Here is a 26,948-nt window from a genome sequence, read left to right as displayed (position 1 = left end):
ACAGCAGCTACCGTAAACCACCGTAAATCATCGGGGGAAAAAAGAGTCCTGACTTCCGGCAGATGCGGCTTCTCATTTGTGATTTGTTGGATTTGAAAAGCAACAAAGACGAACGCTCAGAGGTTTATTGGTTCGTATATTAGTTCCACAGTTTAGATTGTCATCAGGATTGAGAGGCTGTTTTCACGACCGTCTCCGTCTCCAGCCGGCGTCATGGAAACAGGTTTGTAGCCGTCAGTGTAGCTAACGGAGCTAGTTGAGTAGCTAATATTAACTCGCTAGCATAAGTCATGTCTGGAGAAGAAACGGATTTATTAGATACACATACATACACGTTATTAATATCTATATACATACACGATCCAGTATGCGTAATGAAGGCATTGTTACATGAATAATTCATGTCTTTAATGCAAGTTATTCTCTAAAGTGCCTTTTAGTTTGTATGAGACTGGGCTACTAACGCTACGTCAGTAATTAATCCAGTTAAAAGCTTATTTATCGTCAACAATGTGAGTTTTTTTAACATCAGCTAAAACATCTTATGATCCGCTGAGACGGACTCTTCAGTTCGGCTCACGTTCACTTCACCCGGAAGTCACGTGAGTTGTTGACCTGACGACCTGCTTCTCAGTGCTCAGCTCCTGGACCTGTCTGGTGCTACAATGTTATTTAAAAAGGCACTTTCTCGTGGCTTTGTTCTGTGATAAATCAAGTTGTATCTTGAGTCACGTCTTCACACGTTCATCTTCATGTTGTTGTTGTTGTTGTTGTTGTGGTCCAGAGGAGCAGGCCAGGAACAGGTTCCAGTCTGAGCTGGAGTTCATTCAGTGTCTGGCGAACCCCAACTACCTCAACTGTGAGTGACAGCTCTAATGTATATGTGTATGTATGTATGTATATATATATATGTATGTATGTATATATATATATATATATATATATATACATACATACATACGTGTGTGTGTGTGTGTATGTATATATATATATATGTATATGTGTATGTGTATGTGTGTGTGTGTGTGTATGTGTATATGTATATGTGTATATGTATGTATGTGTGTGTGTGTGTGTGTGTGTGTGTATATGTGTATGTGTATGTGTATATGTATGTATGTGTGTGTGTGTGTGTGTGTGTGTGTGTGTGTGTGTGTGTGTATGTGTGTATGCATGTTTATATTTATGATCATTTATAAACGTTATCTTAACATGGTCTCTGTGTGTGTCCAGTTCTGGCTCAGCGAGGCTTCCTGAGGGAGAAACCGTTCATCAACTACCTGAAGTACCTGTTGTACTGGAAGGAGCCCGAGTACGCCAAGTTCCTCAAGTAAAACTGGCTTTATTATTTCAATATTCATAACATAATAACCCTTCATTAGCGCCTTGATGCTGTCGACCAATCACAAACCAGCAGTGAATATATCGACGTCCTGATGTCTTTAAACGCATCACAATGACTCACTAAAGCACCAAAATGTGGATTCATCCGCCGCTGAAAACTGTCCCCGACAAAGTCTCTGTTTCCTGTTTGTTTGACTCCGTTCACCACCAGGGGAGCGTACTCTCTTAAAGCCGCAGTAACGCTCCGAGATGTAACGACCACCAGGGGAGCGTACTCTCTTAAAGCCGCAGTAACGCTCCGAGATGTAACGACCACCAGGGGAGCGTACTCTCTTAAAGCCGCAGTAACGCTCCGATATGTAACGACTGCCAGGGGAGCGTACTCTCTTAAAGCCGCAGTAACGCTCCGAGATGTAACGACCACCAGGGGAGCGTACTCTCTTAAAGCCGCAGTAACGCTCCGAGATGTAACGACCACCAGGGGAGCGTACTCTCTTAAAGCCGCAGTAACGCTCCGAGATGTAACGACCACCAGGGGAGCGTACTCTCTTAAAGCCACAGTAACGCTCCGAGATGTAACGACCGCCAGGGGAGCGTACTCTCTTAAAGCCGCAGTAACGCTCCGAGATGTAACGACCACCAGGGGAGCGTACTCTCTTAAAGCCGCAGTAACGCTCCGAGATGTAACGACCGCCAGGGGAGCGTACTCTCTTAAAGCCGCAGTAACGCTCCGAGATGTAACGACCGCCAGGGGAGCGTACTCTCTTAAAGCCGCAGTAACGCTCCGAGATGTAACGACCGCCAGGGGAGCATACTCTCTTAAAGCCGCAGTAACGCTCCGATATGTAACGACCGCCAGGGGAGCGTACTCTCTTAAAGCCGCAGTAACGCTTCGAGATGTAACGACCGCCAGGTGAACGGAGTCTTTTAAAGCCGCAGTAACGCTTCGAGATGTAACGACCGCCAGGTGAACGGAGTCTTTTAAAGCCGCAGTAACGCTCCGAGATGTAACGACCGCCAGGTGAACGGAGTCTTTTAAAGCCGCAGTAACGCTTCGAGATGTAACGACCACCAGGGGAGCGTACTCTCTTAAAGCCGCAGTAATGCTTCGAGATGTCACCACCGCCAGGTGAACGGAGTCTCTTAAAGCCGCAGTAACGCTTCGAGAGGTAACGACCACCAGGTGAACGGAGTCTCTTAAAGCCGCAGTAACGCTTCGAGAGGTAACGACCACCAGGTGAGCGGAGTCTCTTAAAGCCGCAGTAACGCTGCTGGTCTTCCTCCTCAGGTATCCTCACTGCCTGCACATGCTGGAGCTGCTGCAGTACGAACACTTCAGGAAGGAGCTGGTGAACGCTCAGTGCACCAAGTTCATTGACGAGCAGCAGCTGCTCCACTGGCAGCACTACTCCAGGAAACGCACCCGGCTGCAGCAGGCGCTCGCTGAGCAGCAGCCGCCGCAGCAGCAGCCGCCGCCGCACGGGAACGCCGCGGCCAAGTGACGAGGTCACCGGAAGACGGCATGGGGGCGGAGCTCGACCGGTGCTGGATTCATGGACGTGGATGTTTGAGACGGACAATATACATTTCTTTTTCTTTTACGTGTAAACATTTTTGATTCAGATCCCTGAAATGTGACCCGAGTGAGACATTTTACAGTGAAACAATCAGCTCGTCAGTGCTCTATGATAGAATATATTATCATATAATATATTCTATCATAGAGCTACACTGATCAGCTGATACACTGTGTGTGTGTGTGTGTGTGTGTGACAGCAGCAGCAGCTTGTTTGAGCTTCCTGTTGGATTCATTGAAGTGAATCTTTTTGTTAATGAACTCTTAAACTCTCAGCAGCTGAAGCTCCAACATTCAGTCACAGATCTGCTCATGAAGTTTAAGAACATAATCTCAGTGGATGAAAGGAAACGTGATGACAAACAGATCCGATACAGAAATGTTTTTTCCATTTCAGTCGATACAAACTATGTTCAGCAAAATCTAAGTTTTAATCAGAAAATATCTTTCAGATGAGACGTTTCACAATAAATCATGTTTTTCTGTATTTCACAGACGTCTGATGTCTTTTTTAAATCCGTCCACTGAGTTTGTGTTTTGAACTTTCTTCCCTGATAAATGTCATGCTGTGTGAGAAGTGTATTGATTAATATGAGGTGGTGACAGAGGCAGGTTTCAGGTTTCAGCTGCAGCCTGTAATGTGAGATAAACGGTTACAAACACAGTTCGGGATTCTTATACAGATATGCATTATTATCTCGTGATTCCACTGTTTTTACTTTGTTTTTAATAAAATGTTTTGATATTTGAATCTTTCAGTTATTCATTGATTTGGTAGTATTAAGTATTTTATGGCTTCATTACTGAAATTAATAGTGATTCACATTTCCTTTTCTTTTAATGTTTTTCTAGTATTTATACAAAATAAATACAGATGTGCTGATTAATTCCCAATATGTTTTATATTTGTGTGTATTTCAGCCTTTTATTCATTTAATTTAATTATTCATTTCAGTATTTGTTTTTATGTATTGACAGAACATTCATTTTGTGTATATTATTACATTCCTGCTGTAGTAGAAACCATTATTTAATTAATTAAATTAGTTGGATGAAGTACAGGCCACCGGGAGACTTTTCATTTATAAATTGCGCCGTTTTTTGCAACTTTATTTTTCACTCATTTAAATTTGGAAGTGACATCGCTTTTATTCTGAAGGAGTCGAATCGGATGTTGTTTACGTGACGTTTACCGGAACAGTGTAGACGTGGAACTGTTCTCCCCGCTACACCTCTGTAATCGAGTTATGACGTAAAGGTGTTTACGTCAAATCTGTAACCACCGATAAATGGATGTTCACCGTTTCTCTCAATATTTAACTTTCCCCGGACCCGCAGCGGACAGACGGGACACCGGGACGGATAAAGACCGACGAAGACAACGGTATCACTTAACTTATTGAATATTGCTGATTAAGTCCAGTATATTTGTATAAAAGTGTCCATTTAAAGTGTACCATATCTAGTTCGGCTATATGAGCAGTTGATGGCCCAGAATGCAACGCGTCACCTCCGTTTTAAACAATCTGTAGTTAGCTTATTAGCTTGTTAGCTCACATTCATTATGTTCGACCTCTTTGGTTGTTTGATGGTGGAACACTGAAGAGTTTAACTTAAACACGAGCTTTAACTCAGCAGGTCAAAGTCCTGATGAACCGGTAACTCATAAGTTCAGTTCACCTCCACGTAGTGCTCGTTTTCATTTCATTTAATTAACATTGATTTGATTTGATTTGATTTATTTGTATAAAACAATGTAAATACATGTATAAATATAAAAATACAAATAATACAAATAAATACATAAAAAAATACAGGGTGACACAAAAAAGCGAAAAACACTTGTTTCCATTGTGGCCCACAGAAGGGAAAAAACACAGACAAACATGACGACTTAATAAAAATGATACTAATAATAAATAAATTGGTTGTTGTCTTGAAGGGCCATTTCATGGTATAAAAATTGCTTAACCCTGATTTTAAAAACCGGTTTAGAATCGCTGGCCTTGATGTGACTAGGGAGGCTGTTCCACAGCTTTGCACCTGTGAACTCAAAAGAAGTAGATCCGAAGGACTTTTACATTTACAACCCACACCACGTGAACACAGGTGTGAAGAAGTGCTGCAGTAGAATGAGAGGTTTTCTAAAGCTCAGAGACACTACCACTGCAGTCCACAGGGGGCGCCAGAACCAACACGAAGTCAAAGTTCATCTGAGTAACAAAGTAAAACCACCGAAATATACTTGAAGCATCAGAATTAAAATCCCTCCTCCCCCTTCTCCTTTTTCTCTTCCTCTTCTTCCTCCTCCTCCTCTTCCTCTCGGCTGGAGACCCAGGACGTATTGCTGGACCCTCTGGAGGTGAAGGGGATTCAGGAGAACCAGAACCAGGACTGAGAGGGTCAGCCTGTCCTGCTGCAGCACACAGAGGTATTCTAAAGGGAGTCTGGTCTCTCTTCATCAGGAGGAAGATGGCGGTGCAGCGAGTGGCGGTGATCGGTGCCGGTGCGGCGGGTCTCTGTGCAGCGAGACACATCCTGTCCAGACTGAACCGCTTCGCCCCCCCGGTGGTGTTTGAGCTCAGCGACAACGTGGGCGGAACCTGGTGCTACGACGAGCGGGTCGGGACTCAGAGCAGCATCTACAGAGACCTCAGGTCTGTACCTGGTCATCAGTCAACTGGTTTTATGAATACTTGCAGTTAACTGCCTCTTTTAGACTGTAGTACACTGGTTAGTGTAACTGGTTTCTACAGCCAATGATAACAGATATTTTTCTTCTTCTGTCGTTTTGATATATTGATTGCTGTGAAGATGTAAAGAGATGTTCAACAACAACATCAATGTTTACTATCTTTAACCTGGCAACTTAAACGGAGTACTTGTACTTGTTCTAAGTGTGTGCTTCAGTACTTGTGCAGTAACAGGTGGTCTCCTCCCAACAGGACCAACCTTCCTAAGGAGGTGATGATGTTCCCTGACTTCCCCTTTGACCCCCAGCTGGACAGCTTCCTGCCCCATCAGGAGGTCCAGAGATACCTGGAGAGGTACTGCAGGAGCCCCGACCTCCGACCCCACATCAGGGTGAGTCGCTCCACCGCTCACTCATACTGTACTACAGCTCAGAGGTACATGTACTTCATACTGTACTACAGCTCAGAGGTACATGTACTTCATACTGTACTACAGCTCAGAGGTACATGTACTTCATACTGTACTACAGCTCAGAGGTACATGTACTTCATACTGTACTACAGCTCAGAGGTACATGTACTTCATACTGTACTACAGCTCAGAGGTACATGTAGTACTTTATACTGTACTACACCTCAGAGGTACATGTACTTCATACTGTACTACAGCTCAGAGGTACATGTACTTCATACTGTACTACAGCTCAGAGGTACATGTACTTCATACTGTACTACAGCTCAGAGGTACATGTACTTCATACTGTACTACAGCTCAGAGGTACATGTACTTCATACTGTACTACAGCTCAGATGTACATGTACTTCATACTGTACTACACCTCAGATGTACATGTACTTCATACTGTACTACAGCTCAGAGGTACATGTACTTTATACTGTAATACAGCTCAGATGTACATGTACTTTATACTGTACTACAGCTCAGAGGTACATGTACTTTATACTGTACTACAGCTCAGATGTACATGTACTTTATACTGTACTACAGCTCAGAGGTACATGTACTTTATACTGTACTACAGCTCAGAGGTACATGTACTTTATACTGTACTACAGCTCAGAGGTACATGTACTTTATACTGTACTACAGCTCAGAGGTACATGTACTTCATACTGTACTACAGCTCAGAGGTACATGTACTTCATACTGTACTACATCTCAGAGGTACATGTACTTTATACTGTACTACAGCTCAGAGGTACATGTACTTCATACTGTACTACATCTCAGAGGTACATGTACTTCATACTGTACTACAGCTCAGAGGTACATGTACTTCATACTGTACTACAGCTCAGAGGTACATGTACTTTATACTGTACTACAGCTCAGAGGTACATGTACTTCATACTGTACTACAGCTCAGAGGTACATGTACTTCATACTGTACTACAGCTCAGAGGTACATGTACTTTATACTGTACTACAGCTCAGAGGTACATGTACTTCATACTGTACTACATCTCAGAGGTACATGTACTTCATACTGTACTACAGCTCAGAGGTACATGTACTTCATACTGTACTACAGCTCAGAGGTACATGTACTTCATACTGTACTACAGCTCAGAGGTACATGTAGTACTTTATACTGTACTACAGCTCAGAGGTACATGTACTTCATACTGTACTACAGCTCAGAGGTACATGTACTTCATACTGTACTACATCTCAGAGGTACATGTACTTTATACTGTACTACAGCTCAGAGGTACATGTACTTCATACTGTACTACATCTCAGAGGTACATGTACTTTATACTGTACTACAGCTCAGAGGTACATGTACTTTATACTGTACTACAGCTCAGAGGTACATGTACTTCATACTGTACTACATCTCAGAGGTACATGTACTTCATACTGTACTACATCTCAGAGGTACATGTACTTCATACTGTACTACAGCTCAGAGGTACATGTACTTTATACTGTACTACAGCTCAGAGGTACATGTACTTTATACTGTACTACATCTCAGAGGTACATGTACTTCATACTGTACTACAGCTCAGAGGTACATGTACTTCATACTGTACTACATCTCAGAGGTACATGTACTTCATACTGTACTACAGCTCAGAGGTACATGTACTTTATACTGTACTACAGCTCAGAGGTACATGTACTTCATACTGTACTACAGCTCAGAGGTACATGTAGTACTTTATACTGTACTACAGCTCAGAGGTACATGTAGTACTTTATACTGTACTACACCTCAGAGGTACATGTAGTACTTTATACTGTACTACACCTCAGAGGTACATGTACTTCATACTGTACTACAGCTCAGAGGTACATGTAGTACTTTATACTGTACTACATCTCAGAGGTACATGTAGTACTTTATACTGTACTACACCTCAGAGGTACATGTTGTACTTTATACTGTACTACACCTCAGAGGTACATGTAGTACTTTATACTGTACTACACCTCAGAGGTACATGTAGTACTTTATACTGTACTACATCTCAGAGGTACATGTAGTACTTTATACTGTACTACAGCTCAGAGGTACATGTAGTACTTTACACTGTACTACAGCTCAGAGGTACATGTTGTACTTTATACTGTACTACACCTCAGAGGCACATGTTGTACTTTACACTGTACTACAGCTCAGAGGTACATGTTGTACTTTATACTGTACTACACCTCAGAGGTACATGTTGTACTTTACACTGTACTACAGCTCAGAGGTACATGTAGTACTTTATACTGTACTACATCTCAGAGGTACATGTAGTACTTTATACTGTACTACAGCTCAGAGGTACATGTAGTACTTTACACTGTACTACAGCTCAGAGGTACATGTTGTACTTTATACTGTACTACACCTCAGAGGCACATGTTGTACTTTACACTGTACTACAGCTCAGAGGTACATGTTGTACTTTATACTGTACTACACCTCAGAGGTACATGTTGTACTTTACACTGTACTACAGCTCAGAGGCACATGTTGTACTTTACACTGTACTACAGCTCAGAGGTACATGTTGTACTTTACACTGTACTACAGCTCAGAGGTACATGTTGTACTTTACACTGTACTACAGCTCAGAGGTACATGTTGTACTTTTGTCTCTTTGTTTGTCAGTTCAACACATTGGTGGAAAGAGTGAGGCCTGTTGTCATGACGGAAGAGGAGGAGAGGACGACATCATGGGAAGTGACATCATCTGATCCTTTAGGTTGTCAGACAACAGAAACCTTTGACTCGGTCTTCGTCTGTTCGGGGTAAGACGTATGACGGTCAGTTCATTGAGTTATTTACTTCCTGCTTCCACCACAACGCTGCGTTGTGTTGTCCATATTAAATGTGTGAATGTTGTGATGTTTGTCTTTAGGCACTACTCTGACCCTCACATCCCTCACATCCCAGGAATAGACCGCTTTAAAGGTACAGTCATTCATATTCACAGTACATCTACTGATACTGTGAGCTCTAACGCTGAATGTTAGTGGTGTAACAGACCGGTGTGGATCCGTACTGACCCCCTTCACAGTTTACTGTTAACCATCAGTGTAAATAAAGTTTTACTGTTAACCATCAGTGTAAATAAAGTTTTACTGTTAACCATCAGTGTAAATAAAGTTTTACTGTTAACCATCAGTGTAAATAAAGTTTTACTGTTAACCATCAGTGTAAATAAAGTTTTACTGTTAACCATCAGTGTAAATAAAGTTTTACTGACTCAGTAGAACATGTGTTTCTAGTCTCTGATCTCTGATCATGTTTCATTGTAAACAACCAATCAGAGGAGAGCTCGTAACGTTAGCAGCACCGCTAACGGCTAACCAACAGGAGGTTCACTTCAGCTACATGATGATGCCTTCAGGCTCTGCTCAGTGAACATGAGTACTGGCTGAAGGTTCATTATAACGTTATCATGATGTGTTCATATGTCGTCTGTAAAATGTAGTTTTGGTGATGAACTAGAATGAATCCAGTAGTTTGAAGGAGATGTTTTCACGTTAATATAAAACAGATATGAGAGATGAATTATGATGTTTACCTTCCCTCCGTAGGACAGGTGCTCCACAGTCACTCGTACAGGTGTGCAGAGCCGTTCTCAGGTCAGTCGGTGGTGGTTCTGGGAGCCAAAGCTTCAGGACTGGACATCTCCATAGAACTGGCCGGGGTCGGTGCTCAGGTAACAAAAGATGATAACGTTGAATAACATTATTAATGGATACTAATAAGGGTCCACAGCGAGGCTTTTAGTTAGCAATCAGGGCTCGATATTAAGCTTATTAAGCTTTACAGCTTTGTACTTGTCCAAATTGGAAAATGGAGGCACATTAACAGATAAATAAAATAAATCAACAGAGGACAGAAAAAATATTTCTGAATGTTGTATCTTTACTGTGTTACTGCTATCTATAGTGTTTATTTAGGAAATCAATTATTGTATGTTTGTTTAAATATTTGCTTTGATTCAACATTATTTTTGGGTTTTTGTTGTTTAAATCATGTATTATAATCTGCTTACAGCTGGAAGTTAAACTGTCATCTTTAATATCTATTTTATATTCATGTGAAAACATCTTATTAACAACTGTATGTATTCAAGGTTACAACATTTTACATATTACATTTCAACACATCATGACAACCTTTACTCTTTTTTTTTACAGTTTGGAGCTTGAACGCACCATAATGTAACTGAATGGAACCTCCTTACGTTAGCTGTTAGCTCGGTTATCAGCAGAAGAGAATCTACATAAACTAGCTGACGTGTACTAGCTGACGTGTACCAGCTGACGTGGACTTGCTGATGTGTACCAGCTGACTTTAACTACCGAATGTGAACGAGCTGACTTGTACTAGCTGACTTGTACTAGCTGACTGAAGTCAACTAGTACACGTCAGCTAGTACAATTGAACGACCTAATGTGAACTAGCTGACGCAAACTAGCTGACGCAAACTACCTAATGCGATCTAGCTGACGCGAACTAGCTGACGCGTACTAGCTGACGCGTACTAGCTGACGCGTACTATCTGACGCGAGCTAGCTGACTTGTACTAGCTGACTTGTACTAGCTGACTGAAGTCAACTAGTACACGTCAGCTAGTACAATTGAACGTCCTAATGTGAACTAGCTGACGCAAACTAGCTGACGCAAACTACCTAATGCGATCTAGCTGACGCGAACTAGCTGACGCGTACTAGCTGACGCGTACTAGCTGACGCGTACTATCTGACGCGAGCTAGCTGACGCGTGCTAGCTGACGCGTACTAGCTGACGCGTACTAGCTGACGCGAACTAGCTGACGCGTACTAGCTGACGCGTACTAGCTGACGCGTACTAGCTGACGCGAACTAGCTGACGCGAACTAGCTGACGCGTACTAGCTGACGCGAACTAGCTGACGCGTACTAGCTGACGCGTACTAGCTGACGCGTACTAGCTGACGCGTACTAGCTGACGCGTACTAGCTGACGCGTACTAGCTGACGCGAACTAGCTGACGCGAACTAGCTGACGCGTACTAGCTGACGCGAACTAGCTGACGCGTACTAGCTGACGCGAACTAGCTGACGCGTACTAGCTGACGCGTACTAGCTGACGCGAACTAGCTGACGCGAGCTAGCTGACGCGTGCTAGCTGACGCGAACTAGCTGACGCTGTCTCTGTCTCTCTGTCTCTCTGTCTCTCTCTCTGTCTCTCTCTGTCTCTGTCTCTCTGTCTCTCTCTCTCTGTCTCGCTCTCTTGCTCTCTCTCTCTCTCTCTCTCTCTCTCTCTCTCTCTCTGTCTCTCTCTGTCTCTCGCTCTGTCTCTCTCTCTCTGTCTCTCTCTGTCTCTCTCTCTCTGTCTCTGTCTCTCTCTGTCTCTGTCTCTGTCTCTGTCTCTGTCTCTCTCTGTCTCTGTCTCTGTCTCTCTCTGTCTCTCTCTCTCTGTCTCTGTCTCTCTCTAGGTGACTCTGAGTCACGGTCAACCTCGTCTCACCTTTCCTCTACCTGCCGGGGTTCAACAGTCCAGTCCGGTGGTGGCGGTGGAGGAGGACGGCAGACTTCGCTTCCAGGTCACTGAAGTCCACCGGCACTAATCTGGAAGAAGAGCTTTGTTTAAGTGGATTCCAGCTTGTTCTAGGCTGCTTTTATTGTGAAACTCTTGACACTGAAACAGGAAGCTGTTCCTGTTTAAATCTGTTGCTCAGAGGATCTTTGTCTCTTTGAACGGAGTTTTATTCTCCGTCTACTAAACTAAAGCTCTGTTAGTAAAGAGACTTTCTAGAGTTCTGGTCTCTGACGCTCCCGAACTGGTCTGATCAGCTCCTCTTGATGGTTTCAGAGACATTCTAGTATTCAGACTTTAATGACCGTATAAGATAGAAAATAAATAAATGTGCAACCAGCTAAATGTAAACAATCAAGAAAAAGACAATAGTACTACCACAACATAGTAAAACTACTATGTTGCAGTAAAAGTACTAATATTTTGTATATGTTCTAAGTTTTATCTGGACTCATGCGACAGGTCCCTCTTTTTAAAGTCTGAACACTATAAACTCACTTAAATCCCTCAGGAACTCACTCAGACTCTGAAACCATCAAGCGGAGCTGATCAGACCAGTGGGAGAGCATCAGAGACCAGAACTCTGTCATGTCTGCATCACGTAGGTCCAGTGAGGCCCACCTGGTCTCTGTTGAACAGGTATCCAGTCTTCTCCACAAGCTGAACGTTCCTCTCTGTTCACACTAAATGTTGCAGGACGACTCTGAAGCCGCCGCTGACGTCCTGATGTTCTGCACCGGCTACAACTTCAGGTTTCCGTACCTGGACGGTCCTGAGCTGGGTCTGCAGATCCGGGACCACCTGATCTCCCCCCTGTACCGCCTCCTGATGCCCCCGGCCTTCCCCTCGCTCTTCTTCATCGGCTTGTGCAAGCAAATCTGCCCCTTCCCCAACTTCCACTGCCAGGTGAGCGGAGAGTCAGCAGGCGGGTCTGAGAACAACAGAGTTACTACAGCGGAGCGACCCAAGATGAACGGTTCAGCTTCAGTTACAATCATCGGATCGAAGGGAAGCCCAAACAGTGAAATGTGTAGTTGAAGTATTAGAAGTGTGAGTGTTCTCCTCGTTACTGTCAGGCAGCGGTCTCTTCACCGCCTCAGTAAACCTTTGTTTGTCGTGTTTCATAATTCATGCCGTCATGCTGTTCAGGTCCTGTTCTCTCTGGCCGTGTTGGACGGCTCCGTGTCTCTTCCGTCTCGGGTCCGGAGGGAGGACGAGGCCCGGCGAGCTCTGCTGGAGAAGGCGGCGCGCGGAGTCCAGCAGCGCCACCTGCTGGTGATGCAGGAGGAGCAGTGGGAGTACTGCCGGACGCTGGCTCGGGTCGCCGGCTTCCCGCCGCTGCCGCCCGTCGTACGCAGCCTGTACGAGGAGGTGTGGCGACAGCGGCGCGTTCACCCGCAAAACTACCGGAGACGCAACTACCGGCTGATCGGGGACGACCGATGGGAGCAGATCGATGAAACGGTTCAACGGCAGGTGTAGAAATCATGTTCTAGACTTTCTAAATATCAGTTTCATACAAATAAATGAACACGTTTGAAAAACATTCCAGCAGATACGAGTTCTATGACGTGTTGATTCACTTCTATCCTCGAGGCTAAGCCCCGCCCCTTCTGTTTGACCACATGGGACTTTATTTCACAAAGAATATGAACAGTAGTCAAAGACGGTTATTTCATCCTGTTTGAATATTCACATGAATTACTCGTACGATGTTTATCAACTGAAAAGATGTTTGCCCGTTCAGAAACACCAACATGGCTGTTAGCTTGACTTGCTAGCTAGCTAACTAAGCTTAGATACCTGCTAAGCATTAGCATGTTAGCATTGTCATTCTGAGCTCATTAGCATGCTAATGTTAGCATTTAGCTACAGCCTCACAGAGCTGCTATCATGACTGCAGACGGTCGGCGATGTTTAGTTTCTACACTGTGTGTGTGTGTGTGTGTGTGTGTGTGTGTGTGTGTGTGTGTGTGTGTGTGTGTGTGTGTGTGTGTGTGTGTGTGTGTGTATGTGTGTGTGTGTGTGTGTGTGTGTGAGCGGATCTGTTGCGTTAAACATGAACGAGGACAAAGACAGCTGACGTCATCAGACTTTAATCCAGATATTTCACCACAAAACGTCAAAATACACAAAAGAAAAAGAGGTCTGACATCACAGGCTGCCCTGAGCTCAACGACAACAACGACAACAACAACAACAACGACAACAACGACATCATCGCATGAGGGAACGCATTCAGACAGGAACATGGCTGCCGTTTAAAGGGAGCGACAGCAACATTCATCACGTTCCCCTTTAAGCCTCTCAGGTGGACAGAAGGAAATCTTTACTTATCTGTGTTTGCTACAAAGCACAGAAATAAAATAAAAATGAATATTAAAAAAACTATTCTAATAATAATTTGTGCCCTCAAAAATACGTACTTTCCCTTTTTATTGTGGAGACGAGATGAATAGATGAAGTGATATCAATGAGCTGAGAATACGTTGTGATGTTTACGGCAGTCTTCGGGGGTCTTGATTATTTTATATTTTATAATCTATAAAAGATGATGAATATGATTTAAAAGGGCCTCGGTAAGAAGCCACATAACAGATTCACACCTTTCTCCCATTTCTACACGGTTCTTCTGTCAAATTAAGGTGATAAAAAAGAAGATAATATAAAAAATAATGATTACATGAAGTCTGAGTTCAAGGGTACAAATGAAAACAGGAGAACCAACGAATGAAATGAGATCCGGTCACATTTACAATGTTGAAACGATGGAAATGGATTTGAACATGATTTTACTGAGAGTTTCTCTGCTTGTTGTTGATGTTTCATGAAGTATGTTTACGTCAAGATTGTTGAAATTTCTAGAAAAATGCAAAAACAACAACTGAAAAACGATGTGAGTGATGAGACTTCCTCACATAAATACATGAAAGCAACACAAATAGTTTGACTCCTTTAATCCCTTCTTCTTCTGTGGTGGTTGAATGGCACCGACCAGCTGCTTATGTACGATACTAATACAGCAGCGGGCGGACACAAGACTTCAGTCAGCTTTTATTCAGATTGTCTGGAAACTTGTTTAAAATTTGCTGTGAATTGGACGGATCGACGTCCCGGTATCACGTTCCCCGTCACTGAAATCGAGCAACTTCCTGTTTCACTTTATGAAGGAACCTTCTAGAAGATGACCCTCGAGGACTTGGACTCGTTCTCCACGTGCACCACCCTTTCCATCTTCTCCGCCGCCTCCTGGTCGTCCTCTCCCGCGCCGTCTTTCTTCAGGATCTTCAGCCGCCCCGGTGGTGTTCTGCCGGCCAGCAGCAGCAGGGGGCGCCCTTGTCCCCCGTCAGGAAGTACAGGAGGGCGTTGAGCCAGGCGTCGCAGGACGCCAGCGGCCGCGTCACCTTGTAGCAGATGGAGACGGTCTTCGTGGCGCTGCAGCCGCCCAGCTGCCCCCGCCGCAGGAACAGCGTCCGGGTCACGTGGAAGGGCAGGAAGCAGAGCGCGAACAGCAGCGCGATGGTCACGATGGTCTTGATGGATTTCCGGCGCCGCCGGATGTAGTGCGAGTACTGCGACCCGGAGATGGAGACCGAGGTTCTCTCTCGGTCTCTGGCTCCCACCGGGCCGTCCTCCCCGCCCTCGAGCGAACTGGGAGGCGAGCGCAGCGTCTGAAATATCGTCCGGACCGCCTGAGAGTAGCACCAGGCGATGATGACGAAGGGCACAAAGAAGCCCAGCAGGTGGAGAACGATGCCGTACGGGACGTAGTCGGCGAACTCCTCGTCGATGGCGTCGTCCCAGCAGTTCGTGTACCCGCCGTCGTCCTCCGACTGAGACACCGTAGTGTTCCCGCCTTCTCTCGCTCCTCCGCCGCCTCCTCGCCGGACGTATCCCGTCTGGGCGAACCGGAAGATGGGGCAGGTGAGGACGAAGACCACCACCCACACCAGCGCACAGGTCCACTTCACCACCCGCTCGCTCTCCAGAGTGATGGTCCTCATCGGGTGGCAGATCCCCAGGTACCTGTGGACGCACAGCCAGAGGTGAGTCCAAATCAACCGCATTCATCTCCTTCTTCTTCTAGTTTTAAAAAGTCTAAACCCTCGAGGACATGAACAGACTATTCGAGACTATTTCTCGCTCCAAACTACAAAAAACGGTGAATCTGAGCAACAAACCGAACTCTAAATGACCGAAGAGGCCCCTGAACATATTCTGTTAAAGGTCTGCAACCTGAACCTGGCTCACTCGTCTCTGAACAGTTCAACCAGTTTCTGACGAGCTCAGAGGTCAGGAGCATCAGCTAGCTTGCTACATTAGCCTCATTAGCATGTGTCGTAGTGCAAGCGAAAGTTCAAACGGAGACATTGACGTGACCCCAAATCTCTTCCCGGCTGTTGAAAAGAGTCGCAGGATAAACACATCCGTTAAGATCACATTACATTCTGAACATAGCTAAGCTAGCGAGCTAGCAAGCCAAGCTAACGGTCATGTTGGATTTGGTGATGTCCTTTGTACCAGACGAGAGTCCACCGGTTCAAATGAAAAGGATCTGTTAAATAGACCGTTGACGACGACATGTTTTATTCTGAAGTTGGGTCCCACGGTTGTCACCGGAGGTCTTTGCCTCTCTGCCGTCACTGAGACGTACAGAAGTCACGCTTGACGGACAGCTAGAGCTTCAAAGATTGAAGCTTAATGTCAAGCTGCATTGTTTGACGCGTCGGTGTGAGAACGTGGTATCGGCTAAGAGCACCCGTGTTTCCGTGGCGTCCTACCTGTGCACGGAGATGCAGGTGAGGAAGAAGATGGAGCAGTAGAGGTTGAAGTAGAAGAGGAAGCGGACGAGTCCCCGAACACCCATCGGTCCCTCAGCATGTAACTCGCCACCAGGAAGGGCAGCGACACACCGTACATCAGGGCGGCGGTGGCCAGGTTCACCATGTAGATCGGCGAGGTGTTCCAGCGCCGCCCAGCAGGAGCGCAGCGGCACCACCGAGTCGAGGGTGAGGCTGAAGAGGAAGGTCAGCGAGTAGCAGACGGGCAGGAAGACGTACTTGAAGGATTCGTCGATGCTGCGGGACGACGGCGGGACGGACGAGGTGGGCGAGGTGCCGGCGGTGTTGGGATGGTTGCTCGCCGCCGCCACCAAACCGATGTCTGGAGTGGAGATTTGGCTCAATCCCATGATGAACCTCTGAAGGCTATTTCTGTCGGGCTGGATGGGTTCAGGTCCCTCTGGCGGCATCTCAGCTCCTTCACCGGCTCACCGACGGTGCCTTCATTTGTCCTTCCTCCGATCCATCCGTCTGTCCTCAGTCTGTCCTCGGTCTGTCCTCGGTCTGTCTCCGGTCTGTCTGTCCTCGGTCTGTCTCCGGTCTGTCTGTCCTCGGTCTGTCTGTCCTCGGTCTGTCTGTCCTCGGTCTGTCTGTCCTCAGTCTGTCTGTCCTCGGTCTGTCCTCGGTCTGTCTTCGGTCTGTCTGTCCTCTGTCTGTCCTCGGTCTGTCTGTCCTCTGTCTGTCTGTCCTCGGTCTGTCTGTCCTCTGTCTGTCTGTCCTCGGTCTGTCTGTCCTCTGTCTGTCTGTCCTCGGTCTGTCTTCGGTCTGTCTGTCCTCTGTCTGTCCTCGGTCTGTCTTCGGTCTGTCTGTCCTCGGTCTGTCCTCGGTCTGTCTTCGGTCTGTCTGTCCTCGGTCTGTCCTCGGTCTGTCCTCGGTCTGTCCTCGGTCTGTCCTCGGTCTGTCTGTCCTGTCTGTCCTCGGTCTGTCTGTCCTCTGTCTGTCCTCTGTCTGTCCTCGGTCTGTCTTCGGTCTGTCTGTCCTCTGTCTGTCCTCGGTCTGTCTGTCCTCGGTCTGTCTGTCCTCGGTCTGTCCTCGGTCTGTCTGTCCTCGGTCTGTCCTCTGTCTGTCCTCTGTCTGTCTGTCCTCGGTCTGTCTGTCCTCGGTCTGTCTGTCCTCGGTCTGTCTGTCCTCGGTCTGTCCTCTGTCTGTCCTCTGTCTGTCCTCGGTCTGTCCTCTGTCTGTCCTCTGTCTGTCCTCGGTCTGTCCTCTGTCTGTCCTCGGTCTGTCTTCGGTCTGTCTGTCCTCTGTCTGTCCTCTGTCTGTCCTCGGTCTGTCCTCGGTCTGTCCGTCCTCTGTCTGTCCTCTGTCGGTCTGTCCTCTGTCTGTCCTCTGTCTGTCCTCGGTCTGTCCTCAGTCTGTCCCCGCCGTGGACTGAACCATGTCTCTGGAGGTTTTTGGAGAGGGGGACACGCCGTCATTAGGTTGGAACGCCTCGTTCACAAAGTTCCGCCGGCGTTTTTGCTGATCGAGTCGACGTTTCGCTCAATTAGCCGCTGAATCATTAAGGAAGCGTTCCGGAAACATCGGACTCCTCCAGCTGTTCAGGGGTTCAAGTCCCAGTGAGATGAGGAATACACTTCCAATTGAATCTCTGTTCATTCAAATATACGTTCATATCCTGTACAAATATTCATAAATCAGTATCAGAGTATTTTCACATCAAATCTCTTCTGTAAAGCAAATGTTTGATGTTCCGTTCTGCATTTGGCCGTTAAAAACAATAACTTCTCCGTGATTACAATTTCAAACGAAACAAAAAAAGTGGCGAGAGTAGAAAAAGCAGCTGGTTGAGAATCAGCTTCGTGAGTGAATCCCACTGTGGACTCGTGTGAAGACACGAAGAACACCGGGACGAAGGACGTGCACATTGAAGGACATCATGGTTCATGGTCCCCTCAGGACGAACTGCTGAACGAGTCCTTCAACCATCTGAAATGATTTCTGTCCATTAAGTGACGTGAAAGACAGAAGATGAGAGCTACATGTGGCTTCATAGTTATCTGATGCAGCTTTTTACCATATTTCTCTGCTCCCTGAAGGTATTTGAGTTTCCTGTTAAAAGCAAACATCAACAATCTGACGTTTGCATTTTCTGCCTCTCAACATTGAACATGAAATCATATCATAAGATATCATCCGTCGGGACTTTTGCTCTGTAGCTCTTCTAAATCATTTGGGTCCTTTAGTGCAGTCCAAAACCAAAAGACAGAGACGGTAGAAAGCAGCGACTGCACGTTAGAAACCAGTCAAATAATCTGCATTTCTGCTAAAAAATCACTCAAACTCCATTTTTATAACTGCTGTCCGTTTTTTAAAAGAATGCAAACATTGTAATCTGTCCACTTCAACCAGTTTGAAGCTTTAGATCTGGATCACAGCCGATCAGACCCACCTAGTCCTCCGGCCTGAGGAGGAGGAGGAGGAGGAGGAGGAGGAGGAGGAGGAGGAGGAGGAGGAGGAGGAGGAGGAAACACCAAAATACATTTTGTTACATTAAAATATATTTCACAATTACTGTTTTACATTTACAAATACATTTGTAATTCATTTTATTTACATTTGAAAAGACTTCTCAGGACAGGAAACTCTTCTTCATATCTAGCCAAGTCTTAAACGTGTAAATACAGAAAGTTTCCTTCACAGCTCACGTGACATCACACACCAATGACACACATCTGGATTCAAACGTCTTTAAGTGATCTAAATATCATCTGTGTGTAAATGAAAGAGATGAAGGCAGCAACATTAATAAGCATGACACATGAACTCTATGATCAGTGGATCGTTCCCTTCAATGTGTTCCAGGAGTCAACCATCATGTGACTGTACCTGAAGTGTCAAACATCGGTTAAAGAGGCAACATTTACATATGATCAGTGGTCAATAGAGGGCCATGGCCCCACCATGAGCCACACAAAAAAGGAAAAAAAACGAAATTATAATGATCATAAATTATGCAAATTGTCAATATTTGTGTTTTTGAACTATGGAATGTACCCAGTAATGTGTGTAAAGTATGATATCTGTGCAAAAGATATGCTTTTCCTGCTCGTGCTCTCTGTCTGTGTGTAGACACTCTGAGAACGCGCAGCTTGAGGGGCCTGATCGTTTTGGCCCAAAAGAGGCGGGTCTATGAAACAGTTTCGCTGATTCAAGATATAAATGAGTGACATACAATTGAGCCAATCAGCGCCCTCAAATAGATTCAGCTGTGGGCAGAACGATCAGACCCCCTCGCTGCGCGTTCTCATCAGGAGAAGTCTCTACAGGCGAGCACTCCTCCTCCAAGACCCGTTTGAGAGGAGAACTTTGAGGAGATTCTGCAGCCAAAGAGCTGATATCAGATCAGCCTGACCTCACAATCAGACAGCACGGGACGGATCCAGCACGGACAGTTAGGGAGTGAGGGATGAGGAGGTAAGGAAACATGAGAACACCAGGGTAGGGAGTGAGGGATGAGGAGGTAAGGAAACATGAGAACACCAGGGTAGGGAGTGAGGGATGAGGAGGTAAGGAAACATGAGAACACCAGGGTAGGGAGTGAGGGATGAGGAGGTAAGGAAACATGAGAACACCAGGGTAGGGAGTGAGGGATGAGGAGGTAAGGAAACATGAGAACACCAGGGTAGGGAGTGAGGGATGAGGAGGTAAGGAAACACGAGAACACCAGGGTAGGGAGTGAGGGATGAGGAGGTAAGGAAACACGAGAACACCAGGGTAGGGAGTGAGGGATGAGGAGGTAAGGAAACATGAGAACACCAGGGTAGGGAGTGAGGGATGAGGAGGTAAGGAAACATGAGAACACCAGGACACACATGAGAACTCTGTCAAGCTACATATGAGACAAAGTGAACATCTTTTCTTCTACATAGCTGTCCTCAGTCTCATCTGCTTAACTTGGTCATGGAGGCATCAACATGTAATAGAGATGTTAAATTAACAGTGAAAACTCATCATAGCTTAATTTAACATCAGTATTCATAATTACACTTCATGTTTACTTCTCCTGATCTTTACCTCCTATAACAAGGTCCATAGGACATCTCAATAAATGAACATGTTATATTATATTATATAAGTGTTATTTACTGATACATGTTAAATATTTAACTGCCAAGTAATAATGCGTGTTTGATACTTACATTGTTTTTGCATTGAATCATTCTGGGATGTTTGCTGACATTGATAGGACGGCCCTAGAACATGTTCCACCAGCCGCCGCTGCTTATGATAGATTCATTTAATAACCTGTTCCTGTCCTTAATATTCAACATAAACGTGTTACTTCTTATAGTTTGAGTTTGTATTCGAGGTACAGAGGACTGCAATTAACTCATAAATCAAAACTCTAAATAAAAGTGTATTTCTGCTTTGCCTCAAAATGTCAGTTTAACAAGTTTAACAACCAAACTATGAATTCAGTTGTTCTTGTGTTGCTACTCGAGCTGTGTGAGTGTTACGTTCCCTTCTTATGATAACGAGCAAAAGTACAGAAGCACAATAGAACTTAAATAAGATAAGTTAGTTTCCCTCATTTGCATATAAATGTCTGGAAGCAAAATCCTTCTTTTGTCTCAGTAACACATCTGGATGTTTCTGTTATGAATAAAGAGAAAACAACATGAACGGTTTCTGAATGTGAGTTTTGTATAAAACTTGATCCCAAATAGTTTCCTACGTGAGAGGAATCTCACGATCAAACCTCCGTCGGCCCAGCAGCTCCGACAGCGCGACGCTTTATCAACCATGAAGCCACATTGATCCTGTTCTGACATGAATATAGTGTGGCTAACGGCTAACAGCTAACAGCTAACGGGTAAAGGCTAACAGCTAACGGGTAAAGGCTAACAGCTAACGGCTAACAGCTAACGGCTAACAGCTAACGGCTAACAGCTAACGGCTAACAGCTAACGGCTAACGGCTAACAGCTAACGGCTAACAGCTAACGGCTAACAGCTAACGGCTAACAGCTAACGGCTCTCTGCATTTGATTATTGTTTCTTCAAGTGTATAAATATTGTACATGTAGTTATATAAATGTAAACATATATTTAAGCACATTTCTGTTATTATAACTTAAATCCTTTTAATTTAGGGTAAATAAACCCACATGACTATCAAAGATCAAACTATTAAAGAAAATATCAAACAAGTTATTACAATAACTTTGTTCAAAGCTTAAAATCCTTTCACGGGTGCGTTTGCACAACCACATGAAGTATTTCATGTGTTGTAAAGACTCGTTTAAAGTAGTCTTTAATGTACTCACAATACATTTCCATGTCAAATGTACAGTAACCAGCCAAAGAGCTGCTTCTGTGTTTAAGTATCATCATTATGTCTTTCTATCGCATAACTTCGACTTTCTATCTCATAATTTCGACGATATTTTTATTATCAAGTCTAACTTTTAAAAAAAAAGAAATCAATCTTCTTTTTTTTTTTGCTGGCAGATTCGCGGGCCACATAAAATGACGTGGCGGGCCGGATTCGGCCCGCGGGCCGGGAGTTTTGAGACCCCTGATCTAACGGCTAACGGCTAACGGCTAACGGGACTACCAGTGAGTACATCGTTGGGCAGACGGCTTGGTGTTGACTTCGTGTTTGGAGGAGATCTGTACTGAGTTCACCTTCCTCGTTTAATATTCATTAACTTCAGCTCATCTGCTTCATCAGGACTGTGGGTGTGATTTTATCAGATATGATTGACAGCTTGACATCTGATTGAAAAATAATGTGGAAGATTTACGATTTGACGGAACCAGCGACTTTAGAAACAAGATTGTTGTTGATTGTTTTTAAAAGTGTTCAACATTGTGTCGCCTCTAACGATGTCAATCGTACTCTCATTTGAGTTCAGTTGTCATTTTGAAACCATCCGTCCATTTCTTTTGCCATTCATCCGGGTCGTGGTCTCAGAAGGATCCCTCAACGTTTTCCAGATCCTCCTAGTGGATCCCAAACCAGATGAGATGTCTGATCCGTCCAGTGTGTTCTGGCTCTACCTCTGGGGTTTCCTCCCAGTCAGACAGAAGACCTCTTCAGTAAAGACGCTTCCTGTTTCTTATTGTGTCATGTGACTCGCAGCGTTCTCCCTCAAAACCGGATCAGTTTAAACCCTGTGTCCCCATCAAGACACAGAAACATGGAAAACATGGTCCCGGTTGACAAATGACCAAAGTTTCCTTTTAGTGGACCGTGGAGACGCGTCTGGAAGACGTTATGAACGCTGCAGCCGAGTTCTCTGTTGTTGATGTTTCCGAGTTCTTCGCTCATCAGCAGCTGAGCGGAGATGCTGCTTCCAAACACTTTCCAGGTTACTTCTTCTCTTCGCTCATAATTCTTTGGACTTGTGTTGAAAAGTGTCTCAAAGTGGGAGCGACGCCATACGAGCTTTTGGGGTTTCAGGTCGCTCGACTTCCTCTTATCCAGACCCTCCGGTCGTATCTCCGTCTTTGTCGCCCCGAACGCTGGTGATTTGTCACTTTTGCTGGATTAGCAGCTCTGCTAATGTTTAGTTGGGGTTAAATGACTGGACCGGCAGCCAGACCTGGTCCCGTGATGTGGAGGGGGTCCTGGTTGTTAGGTGAGGTCCTGGACGTCCAGCAGCATGGCGTCCTGCTTCGTCCTCAGCTGGTCTCGTACCACCAGGTGGGTCACCAGCTCAGAGCTCAGAGCTGGAAGAAGAGCAGCGAGACAAAGACTCAACCGCGTGTTCTCTGAATGTTCTCTGAATGTTCTCTGAATGTTCTCTGAATGTTCTCTGAATGTTCTCTGAATGTTCTCTGAATGTTCTCTGAATGTTCTCCTTGCGTTACTCGGGACAGTTTGGGTTTATTTGCCAAAAGCTTTAATTTATTACCAATCACTCAATAAAAACAACGACATGATGATGTTGATTTGTAAAGTCTGAATTCATGCTCTGTCAGGTCTGTCCGCAGGACGACAAGCAAAGGAGTTTGGATCCATCGATGCTATGCTAACATTGTAGCTGCTCCGTCAAGACCCAGAAAAATCTAATTTAGGCATAAATCACGACGTCATTGTTAAAACTTAGACAAATGTGAATGACGCGAATTATGCGTAGTTGACTCTAGTCAGATAAGTGATGTCATTTTGTATGCTGATGTTGTATTTTACGCTTAAAGCCGAGATGAAATGAAAAATTCCTTTTTAACCATTTTAAAACACATTCACGGTCGTGTTATGCACCTGTTAAACAATAAATGTAAATTTACAAAAAATCGAATCCTTTGTATTTTATGTCAAAATCCAATCATCTCTTTGTAAAACAGAACATGACTTTCACAGGGACTTCACTGCTGCTTCTTTCATATCTTGTTTAAATTACTTTTAAGTGTTTGAATTTCAATGTGTGACGTTCCTGCTCGTCATATTTTGGTCCTTTGACAAAACATTCAGATTCACATCTCTGACTGGCTTCTTTTCCACAACAGCGACAGCTGAGGCTCATGGGTAACGTAGTATTTACATTCAAGCTGGTGGTCACAACATCGACATCTGGTTGAGGAGGTTTGACAGTGTTTATACCATGTGTGTGTGTGTGTGCGTGTGTGTGCGTGTGTGCGTGTGCGTGTGCGTGTGTGTGTGTGTGCGTGTGTGTGTGTGTGTGTACCGTGGACGTCCTGTTGAAGTGATGCTCCCAAGCTACTGAGCTGCTGCACTGAACGCTCCTTCAGCTCCCAACGCTCCAGATGTTTCCGCTCGGCAACACAGCTGCTACTGGCCAGACGCTGCAACACACACACACACACACACACACACACACACACACACACACACACACACACACACACACACACACACACACACACACACACACACACACAGCAGCTATAAGTCTCCACATTCCTTCAACAAGTTTGCTGTTTCTCTGTTAATAACATTTCTGTGTTTTTGTCTTTTTCTACCTTGTCCTTCTGCTCAGCCAGCAGTTTGTCTCTCAGTGTCCTCAGATCGCTGGCCACTTCCTGTTTCAGGCCGGCGGCATGGCAAACCTGAAAAGAGATATGAGGTCAGTGGATTTAAAAGTGCTAAATTCCGACGTCAGATCATATCAACGATTGAGGGATTGCCTCCACACGGCTCTCAATATGGTGACGTTTCAGCTGACAGTGCTAACAGCGCTAACAGAGCTAATGGTGTGACCCAGAAAGCTGCAAAATCTGTTGTTCTTCCTCCATCCGGTGCCATAATTTGACGTGACAGTGACGTAGTTGGAGGTACAAGAACTAGCAGCGAAGACGATTTGTAGGATGCATCAGTTATGGTAATTTAACATTGATTGAGTATAAAAGCAAAGTGGAACGCTAACATTATGAACATGGAGGAAGTGTTGCGTTCGACTGGTGAACAGGGGAATATTGAAGTTACTACAAGAATCATTTTGGCGGCCCCTGTGGACTAAAGCGGTAGTCTTTCTGAGAACCAGAGTTCCTCACAGTAACTTTAAGTTACATTAGAAGATAAATGTCTGGTTCTCTACCACTGAGCTAAAGAACAAGAACTGACTGTACGCTGCATTTTACTTCTGTTTCATTCTCATTTAACCAGATTGATCCTGGATGTCAGCAGTAACGATGAATTAACACAGTGGACCAGACAGAAAGAGACCTTCTTGTTGCTTCCTTCCTCCTCGTCTTCACTGTCGCTGTTGTTGATGAAGCACAGCTGCAGGTTTCTGTGGTTGTGAAATCTGTAAAAAGATAACAAACAAACAGGAAGACACTTTTTAGGGCTGCAAAAAGGATTTAATTGTCGATGATTTTACACTATGGTTATAAACTATGGTTATACACTGTGGTTATAAACTATGGTTATACACTGTGGTTATACACAAGGCAAGGCAAGTTTATTTGTACAGCACATTTCAACAACAAGGTAATTCAAAGTGCTTCACATAAAACCATTAAAAGCATCAAAACATAAGGCAAAAGAAAAGGAGATTTAAAAACAATTCAAGAAACAGTGTAAGAAATAAAATACAGTAGTAAAAAGTAAAGGAGATTTAAAACATACATTGAAACAATAATCGATGTCTCCCTGAGACATTACGCTGCACGCAATCAACCACACACTGCCGCAATTCTGCAATTACTCGCATATATATAACAAATAAAACTGCATTACCGTGAAGTGACGACGGCGACTCGACACCTCCTACAGTCCTTCTCCTCTTCTTCCCAGATGTCTCTCCACACTCCCCCCTGACTCTCCTCCATCCTCACCCCTGCCCCCCTCTGCAGGGAGACACAATCATCACAATATTAACATTTATACTCGTTATATTTTCCTCAAACCAGCAAATCCAATGATTTTCTGTAAATATACTTGTGTAGACGTCAACAGACTGAGACAGAGGTCATAACAAAGATCTCCAGTGATTTATTGGGTCAAGCGCCAAACACAACGGATCCTACATTTCCCACAATGCAACGCTAAAGCGTCAATCTGAAGCGATAGAGACGTGTTTTTCCTGCGATCAGTTTTATTTTTGTTTGTTTTCAGCAGAAACGAGTTGATATCATTTACATATCACCTTTTAGCTTGAATTTAAGATCACATCATAATTATATTGTTGAAATAAGAAACACACTCTTCAGGGACAGAGGACACTGAGCCTCATGGGAAATGTAGTCTTCATGGCTGACCTTTGACCTTTCCCTCTCCTGCTCCTGTTTCTCCAACTCAGCTATCCGCTGGCTCAGGTCCTCCCAGTGCATGATGGGAAAGCCCTGGGGGTCCACAGAGGACGCCGCCGGCGCCGCGATGTGATGATGAAGCTCCTCCTCCTCCTGCTCCTCCTCCGACGTCTCTTTCTCTCCCTCCATCCTCCTCAAGCAAACAACAAGATCAACAAACAGTTTTAACAAAGACGTGAGATTAAAATAATAAAAACGAGATTGAAATACATTTGCTATGATGTGAACATCATAAGTCCTGAATAATTGCAGATTGTTAATAATCGACTGGTTTTAAATGAATTATTTGAACAGCGCTACTCTGAAACTAGAGAAGTGATTACAAAATGTCTCAAAGTTTTGGTTGGAATCAAATCAGAGTCAAAATATTCCAAAGATATTAAAGAGAATACGTTCACAATAAAGAACATTCATAATTGAATGTTTCACAGTAAACCGTCCTCCTCAAGCAAACAACAAACAAACAGTTTTAACAAAGACGTGAGATTAAAATAATAAAAACGAGATTGAAATACATTTGCTATGATGTGAACATCATTAGTTTCACTTTATTTTCGATTTAATTGAACTTCAAATCTTGCAGATGACAGTTGTTGTGCAACACTTGATAAACTTTGTAGAAACATATGCTTGTTATGTCATTAATAACCATGATGTCATGAATAACCATCAGTAACCCTGTAAACCTGCAAAATAACACTTTCACTGAAGTGATGAG

The 26,948-nt window shown here is 44.5% G+C and overlaps 3 protein-coding genes and 1 pseudogene across 6 annotated transcripts; 2 read left to right on the top strand and 2 right to left on the bottom strand.

Moving 5' to 3' along the window:
* Positions 1–68: 68 nt before the first annotated feature.
* On the top strand, positions 69–3,671 carry med31 (mediator complex subunit 31). The gene is made up of 4 exons (XM_079282868.1): positions 69–223; positions 785–859; positions 1,234–1,330; positions 2,633–3,671. The coding sequence occupies exons 1-4, from the start codon at positions 214–216 to the stop codon at positions 2,844–2,846; spliced, it is 396 nt and encodes a 131-aa protein (XP_079138994.1). The 5' UTR covers positions 69–213; the 3' UTR covers positions 2,847–3,671.
* A 515-nt stretch (positions 3,672–4,186) lies between these two features.
* Positions 4,187–13,741, top strand: LOC306787649 (uncharacterized protein). Of its 3 annotated transcripts, none has more exons than XM_079282856.1 (10): positions 4,217–4,304; positions 5,253–5,282; positions 5,386–5,577; positions 5,866–6,004; positions 8,745–8,884; positions 8,995–9,047; positions 9,677–9,801; positions 11,567–11,674; positions 12,364–12,573; positions 12,817–13,741. In XM_079282856.1, the coding sequence occupies exons 3-10, from the start codon at positions 5,393–5,395 to the stop codon at positions 13,147–13,149; spliced, it is 1,293 nt and encodes a 430-aa protein (XP_079138982.1). In that variant the 5' UTR covers positions 4,217–4,304; positions 5,253–5,282; positions 5,386–5,392; the 3' UTR covers positions 13,150–13,741. The 3 variants fall into 3 exon arrangements, with proteins under 3 accessions (XP_079138981.1, XP_079138982.1, XP_079138983.1); XM_079282857.1 differs by having other exon boundaries at positions 4,259–4,304; positions 5,259–5,282; XM_079282855.1 differs by lacking the exon at positions 5,253–5,282 and having other exon boundaries at positions 4,187–4,304.
* A 1,103-nt stretch (positions 13,742–14,844) lies between these two features.
* LOC306787650 (P2Y purinoceptor 6-like) lies at positions 14,845–17,037 on the bottom strand (annotated as a pseudogene). The gene is made up of 2 exons: positions 16,449–17,037; positions 14,845–15,693 (listed from the first exon to the last, which is right to left on the bottom strand). The product of its transcript is annotated as a P2Y purinoceptor 6-like (transcript).
* Positions 17,038–18,998: 1,961 nt separating this feature from the next.
* LOC306787948 (uncharacterized protein) lies at positions 18,999–26,359 on the bottom strand (the record flags this gene model as incomplete). Its single annotated transcript, XM_079283276.1, has 6 exons — positions 18,999–23,185; positions 24,145–24,262; positions 24,440–24,526; positions 25,143–25,224; positions 25,659–25,768; positions 26,180–26,359. 6 exons carry the CDS (start codon positions 26,357–26,359, stop codon positions 23,091–23,093), a joined length of 672 nt encoding a protein of 223 aa, XP_079139402.1. The 3' UTR covers positions 18,999–23,090.
* Positions 26,360–26,948: the final 589 nt, after the last annotated feature.

This window comes from Melanostigma gelatinosum (genome assembly GCF_949748355.1).
Source record: "Melanostigma gelatinosum genome assembly, chromosome: 14".
In the NCBI taxonomy this organism is placed as follows: domain Eukaryota; kingdom Metazoa; phylum Chordata; class Actinopteri; order Perciformes; family Zoarcidae; genus Melanostigma; species Melanostigma gelatinosum.
Note: the sequence above shows the minus strand (reverse complement) of the source record. Positions and strands in the feature narration are given on the sequence as shown.

Coding starts and splice junctions, on each gene's coding strand:
- med31 (XM_079282868.1), top strand. Junction 860..1,233: donor GAACCCCAACTACCTCAACT/GTGAGTGACAGC, acceptor GTGTGTGTCCAG/TTCTGGCTCAGCGAGGCTTC. Junction 1,331..2,632: donor GAGTACGCCAAGTTCCTCAA/GTAAAACTGGCT, acceptor CTTCCTCCTCAG/GTATCCTCACTGCCTGCACA.
- LOC306787649 (XM_079282855.1), top strand. CDS start 4,210: ATGGATGTTCACCGTTTCTCTCAATATTTAACTTTCCCCGGACCCGCA. Junction 9,802..11,566: donor TGGCCGGGGTCGGTGCTCAG/GTAACAAAAGAT, acceptor GTCTCTCTCTAG/GTGACTCTGAGTCACGGTCA. Junction 11,675..12,363: donor ACGGCAGACTTCGCTTCCAG/GTCACTGAAGTC, acceptor TAAATGTTGCAG/GACGACTCTGAAGCCGCCGC.